Source organism: Morone saxatilis, unplaced genomic scaffold, assembly GCF_004916995.1.
Source record: "Morone saxatilis isolate NCDOM2014 unplaced genomic scaffold, NCSU_SB_2.0 Contig11, whole genome shotgun sequence".
In the NCBI taxonomy this organism is placed as follows: Eukaryota; Metazoa; Chordata; class Actinopteri; family Moronidae; genus Morone; species Morone saxatilis.
The window spans coordinates 8,951,166-8,957,108 of record NW_023339663.1 but is presented as its reverse complement, the minus strand read 5'-3'; the positions used below and the strand labels follow the sequence as shown (position 1 = coordinate 8,957,108).

General features: G+C 40.1%; 1 protein-coding gene across 2 annotated transcripts in view; it reads right to left on the bottom strand.

Moving 5' to 3' along the window:
• pla2r1 (phospholipase A2 receptor 1) overlaps window positions 1-5,943 on the bottom strand; it is a 25,093-nt gene that overhangs the window by 18,503 nt on the left and 647 nt on the right. Inside the window, exons 2-9 of one of the 2 annotated variants that reach the window (XM_035682236.1) lie at window positions 4,561-4,941; window positions 4,305-4,478; window positions 3,512-3,676; window positions 3,012-3,125; window positions 2,175-2,324; window positions 1,687-1,881; window positions 1,418-1,581; window positions 990-1,100 (exon numbers count right to left, since the gene is read on the bottom strand). In XM_035682236.1, coding sequence (XP_035538129.1) covers window positions 990-1,100; window positions 1,418-1,581; window positions 1,687-1,881; window positions 2,175-2,324; window positions 3,012-3,125; window positions 3,512-3,676; window positions 4,305-4,478; window positions 4,561-4,941 — 1,454 coding nt within the window. Of the gene's footprint in view, window positions 1-989; window positions 1,101-1,417; window positions 1,582-1,686; window positions 1,882-2,174; window positions 2,325-3,011; window positions 3,126-3,511; window positions 3,677-4,304; window positions 4,479-4,560; window positions 4,942-5,943 lie in introns of those variants that run through there. The other variant, XM_035682237.1, reaches the window with a different exon arrangement.

Below are 5,943 nucleotides of genomic sequence, written 5' to 3'. Positions count from 1 at the left end.
CTAATGTCAAAATAAAGCAAAATGGCAATAAATAAATAAATAAAAGAAAAGGTCTGTAGTAATTTTATAAGGAAATTACACAATATTTAATATTACACACCCTTACCTACATTGCCTGATTATACAAACACAGGGAATGACTAAGGTGCGAAATATAGTTTTGTTTGCCAAAACCCTGACAGGAACCATTGGAGACTGCTTGAGCATGTTCACTGATATTGTGCCTCCAGGGCCATTGTTGGCCCCATGATCCGGGGTATGAAGTAGCCCCATGACTCAGGAGTCTGATATTCTTGTAAACAGAGTCAAGGAGCAACATGAATGCCAGACAATACGTCAGCAGGCGAGTGAATCAGCTCATTGTGCTTCTGAAGGGGAAACTTGAACTGCAGCAGGCGTGTGTCTCCGCCTGGTGCACATCCTGATCTGTATTGGGCGATTGTCACACTACACAGCACATATTTGCCTGATAGAGTTAAAAATAAGCCACTGCAATTTCAGTTGCAAATAGAAAGAAATCAATTTTTCTCAAGCAGAGCGTGGTCAAAGCATTAAAATGTAATTTTACCAAGTCAACAAATCAGATTTTCCTGCAAATCATTGGGTTATGTGAGAAACTGAGGCCACTTTTTACTGTACTTAAGTAAAGTTTCTTGTTTTATTTTCAGACACAGCTGACATAGGTAGTCCCCTACAAAGAAATACATCAATAAACAAATACAATTACTGTCAACAGCAAAGCATAATGGAACAACTTTAAACCAAACATCTTCCTGCCACATTATGGGTTAAGTCTTATCAGAGGTTAAATTAAGAAGATTAAGTGTTACGTAATTGCGATGTTTTAGGTCCCTTTCTACAGCAAGATTAAGGCTAAGATACTATTCAAAACAGTGCCACTGCCTGGCAAGGTTTCCTTGCTTAAAGACATTACAGCTATTGAGTACATGTTGGCCTGGATGTGTGTGAGTGTACGTGTACGTTCCTACCTCAGGACAACCCTCATCCCAGGTTCCAGGGTGACGAACAGGATTCTGGCTTTCTTTTCTACACACAGCAGGCAGTCGCTCATCACATGACGCTAAAAGCCAGTTACCTTCCTGTGAAAGAGGTTAACATTTTACTCTCTCCGACACAATTCATTAATTAATTCAGAAACTGAATATCTTTTGGTTTGGTCAGACAAGACATTTGAAGGAAAACATGGGCTCCACAAAACTGTGGTGGGCATAGAGACCAAACTATCAATCGATTACTCAAGAAAATACTATTAAGATTTATCAATGCTGAAAATAATCATTAGTTTCAGCCACTCAACAGTATTGATTAAATTTGAATTTGCTCACTAAAGGGGCTAAATTCACTGAGCTTCAAGAGAGTTTTTACATAAAAGAAGCACCAACACAGGGTTTCCCACCTTCCTGTCAGCTTTGGCACAGAGTGTTGCATCTGTCAGGTTGTGAGGGGGGTGGTACTGGTGCCAGAGAGTGAGAGTTACTGGTGAGCCATCAGACCACTCTACAGTTGGCGATGATGCCTGTTTCCAAAGACCGATCCACAACTCCGTATTCTCCCCAGAAACTGCACACAACATGGCATTCACACAAACAAAACAGTATTCATTATCTCCTTGGTATTTCCCCAGAAACACAACTTCATGTATCTGTATTGCATGATGTGCCTTACAGTTAGTCAAGAGGCTGAGCAGCATTTCCACTTCGGACAGGGAGTGGAGGCTGGTGAGGTAGGCCCCCTGTGAGCCACAGGCCCGAGAAGACTCCTCCCAACTTCCTGCTTCTGTTTCTGACAGCATCCTGTAGCAGAAGCCGTTATGAGGCCACCAGCCATTAGCACACTCTGTATGGATATACTGCCAGTTCTCTGTAAGAGAAAAAATAATTGGGAGAGGAGGAGAAATCAGAGGAGGACGGACCAGAGTAACACACTTTTACAACACAAATACACAGCAGACGTTGTTTTGGTCTAGCCGCCAACAGCGCAATAGAGAGGAAGGTCAAAAGTTCACTCCCCAGGTGCAGTGCAGATGTTAAGGCCAAGAGCTACAAGAGCTAAAAAAGCTCCTTGTACATTTTGCACTGACTCATAATTCAACCACAGTCTAGGACACCTATGAAGTTGCAGTCTTCATGTGAGGAGTTCATGTGACGTCTCACCCGGTGGCTCGGCTCTCCGCGTGTCGTTAGGCGTCTTCTTACAGATGTAAGGCAGAGCAGACTCACAGGAAAGACTCTGCCAGTGACCCTCGTAGGCTGAGTTGTACACTCCACACTGTCTGTTGTCCTGTAGCGGGCTGGCAGGCAGAGCTGATGGGAATACAGTGATCAGTCTCATGTTTTATTTATTTTACTTCCTCATTGTTACCATAATTTATGTAAAATCAAGCAATTTTTTTCATCTGATGTTATTAAAACAAAATATATGGAAATGGATTGAAGTTCTAACCCTTCTATTTGCCACAAACTGAGCTGGCACATTTGATAAAGTATGTGTTCATTAAATGTGATAAAATACAGAAAGTACTATAAAGTATTGTTATTACACCAAATAAATATATTTAGTGTTTTACGTTTTATATGTTGTAGGGGCTATTAATGAATAAATAAATACATATTTTCTAGATTTTAAATCATTAATCATGTTTAAGATGTCATTTGTATGTATTTTCCTTTATTGGGTTTATATGAAACTTATACTTGTATAAAATAATCTTTTATACTTTATAAAGAAAAGTCTACAATCTACAAATAAATGACTGATGGGTATTATAAAGCATACTCAGAGCTAATCCATCATCAAGATGAAGTTTGGGGCAATTTTTATGCACATAATTGCATGTATTCTACACAATTTAACAATAATCCTACTCTTTGTAAATGCCTTTGACAAATAGAAATATCATACATTTAACTCTTACATACTGTATATATTGATGTTAAATGAAACTGACATGTCCCTCTTACCCGGCCCTGTAATAAACAAATAATCAGTACCTGTGGTGAAATTGACCAATGATAGAGGTGCTCCATCAGACCACTGCCACCCCCGCCCATCCTTCAGGTGGTTCAGCCCAATCCATACCATTGCTCCAACACTTGCCAGTCGATCTACAGCAAGATACAAATACAAAGATGTTATATGAGTTGCCGACGTATCTGATCGGTAAGGTCATTGGTAAACTATCTGTCAGTTTCATCTATCGCTGTGGGATTTAAAAATAAACAGGATAGAAGGTAGTGATAAAATAAATACAGAGTGACAGAACAAGATATGAAATAGCTGAAAAGGATACTTTCTGAGCCAGTAAAAATGCAGAATTTGTATAGTCCTAGTGTCCCATTGAGCAAGAAAAATATCAGCATCAGATACTACTCATACTAGTGTAATGTTGTTCTAGGGCACTGTTTGTGGATGTAATGCAGGTACAGTGCATGATGGATGTTTCATTCAGCAGCTTTATGGTCCCTGTATGTTTTTTCTACCAGATGCCTACCTCTGATGTACCTGTACTCTGCCAGGCTGGTGATGCTGAGCAGATTTCCACCTTGCGCCTGGCAGGTTGACAGCGCCTGACTCCAGGTTAGGATGGTGTACAGGTTGAACTGGTAACATGCTCGCAGCTCGTGGTTTGACTCCCAGAAATGCTCACAACTGGAATCTGTGAATAAAGTCACAAATTAAAAAAGGCAGCAGGAAGCTGAGAAGGTGACACGAGTCGGTACGCACACGTCTCCTGGTGTGGGTAGTAGTCTTTGCATCAAGGTGACATTAATGTGAGCATCGAGCAACAATGGCCAGTTGAGTCAGATAAAAAAGGCAAGAATTTCACTATTGTTTGTTTAAGCAAAAAAACATTTAATTATGGACCTTCATCATTCGTGGGAGCATTACAATTATAGTGATTTTAGAGTGGAAAACTGACTTTTTCTATGTTGACTGTGGGTCAAGGTTGCTTTCTTAGACAAGTAACTTTACTGAAGAATATTAAAGTTAAATATTCTTTAACATTTAAAATAATTTCACATATACATTGTTCAGTTCTACTTGACATTACTGAGAGCTTCTTCTTCTCTCTTACTCTGTGCTGCTTGCCACAGTAGAGTAAATCACAGTGCACTCTGCTGGATAAACACAAGCATTTTTTCTGTATTTTCTACAACAGTTTTCTTATTGGCACATATCAAATAAAACCAATACTGATATGATACTGATATGATAGCGATAGGCCAGTAATGTAGTGTATTTACTCAAGTTTCATATTCTGGTGTGTTTGTGTCCAGTTTTACCTTGCATGGGACAGAAGCCCCATTTTTCGGCCTCATCATAGCGAGTGGTGGTCGCACACCACGGGAGATGGTCCTCACGACCCTCAGTCGTGCACTCAAAGTACCATTTGTTGTTATATCTAAAGGGAAAAGCGCAGGGCATGCCACGTGCATTTCCCAACAAAGTGTGGATATCTGCAAATAAAACACATCAAGTAAGATTTAAAATAACAAATGTCTAGTGCAGAAAAATATGCAGGATATTTTAGGTATTTACCTTCATAGGGATATGAGCAGGGCCCCTCCCTGGGGGTGTTGTACCTTTTCCACTCATGATAGGAGTTTTTCTTTACCACCACCAAACGTCCAGCCACAGCCACCTTCCACTGGGACGCTCCGTACAGCGTGTTTCCACTGCAACGCCACCACAGCACAGGGAGGGCCATGTCACACTCAAACGTGCCGAGGGGCTGCGTCGTGTCCGAGATGTTGAGGCCCAGGCACGTGCTGGTCCCCAAATTGAAGAGCCGATGTCGGGAAACCCACTTCCACAGCATGCGGCGTGTGGGCCGTTCGCAGTCCTCCAGCACCAGGTTAGAGCGATCCACTGTGATGCAGCGTTTCAGTGGCTCGCTCTCCAGGATGAACAGACCCTTTTCTGGAAAGAGATGGATGTGAAAAGACAAGGAGGAAGAAGATGAGATGAGATGAGCAGAAGTGGAGGAAATGAGAGGAGGGGGATGAGAGACATATGGGCGAAGAAATGAGTGGGTAACATAGCGGGGGAGGAGGGATAGATATGTCTAGCATGAGTGTTTCTCCACAGAAATGGAGCTGTATTGAAGCTAGATGAAGGCCTGAGAATACTTTTTGTCGTCCAACATAGACAAAGGTCTGGATAGGCCTACTCATAGCAAAACAGAGCATGTATACCGAATCTATACAAATGGCAGGGATGAAAAAAGCTGGAGGAATTATCTCTTCATTCATTGTCACTATTGCATAATGGAGAAGAAAAACAGTGTGTGTGTTACTAGATCTAAATGAAATGTTCACAATGCTTGTGTTGAATTTACATAGTTGGAAAGATTGTTTTAAACGGGCGTTGGTGTTACATATTATTGGCATATTCAGCCCCAGATAATCTTGAAGGGTCTATGTGACCAAAACTGCTCTATGTGGAAGTTATTTTCAGTGTTCAGATATTCTTCCTCTGTGTTTATATTAGCATGGACTATACCGTAACACTAATATACACACACACACAAGTTGAAAATGTGTATTGAGAGGGGGAAAGAAGGTGTAATGAGTATCCTGATGTTGAGATACACAAATAATTATTTTCATGTTTGACTAATCTAACTAATCTTTTCTCTTTTCTTGTGCTTGTTTTGTTCAACCAACAGTCAAAAACTAAAAAGTATTCAATTTACAATCATATTACAACTGTAATCATAAATAAATTGATTATCATAAGATTCATCTCAACTCTAATTCAACATGCAATGACATAAAACAGAGAAAATCAGCATATTTTCACATAATATCTGGAAACAGTGAATGTTTGACATTATACCTGTATTATTAAACTAATACATTTTCATCAATTTCCATTGATTACTGGTCAATTAATCATTCAAGCTATATTGCAAATAGTATC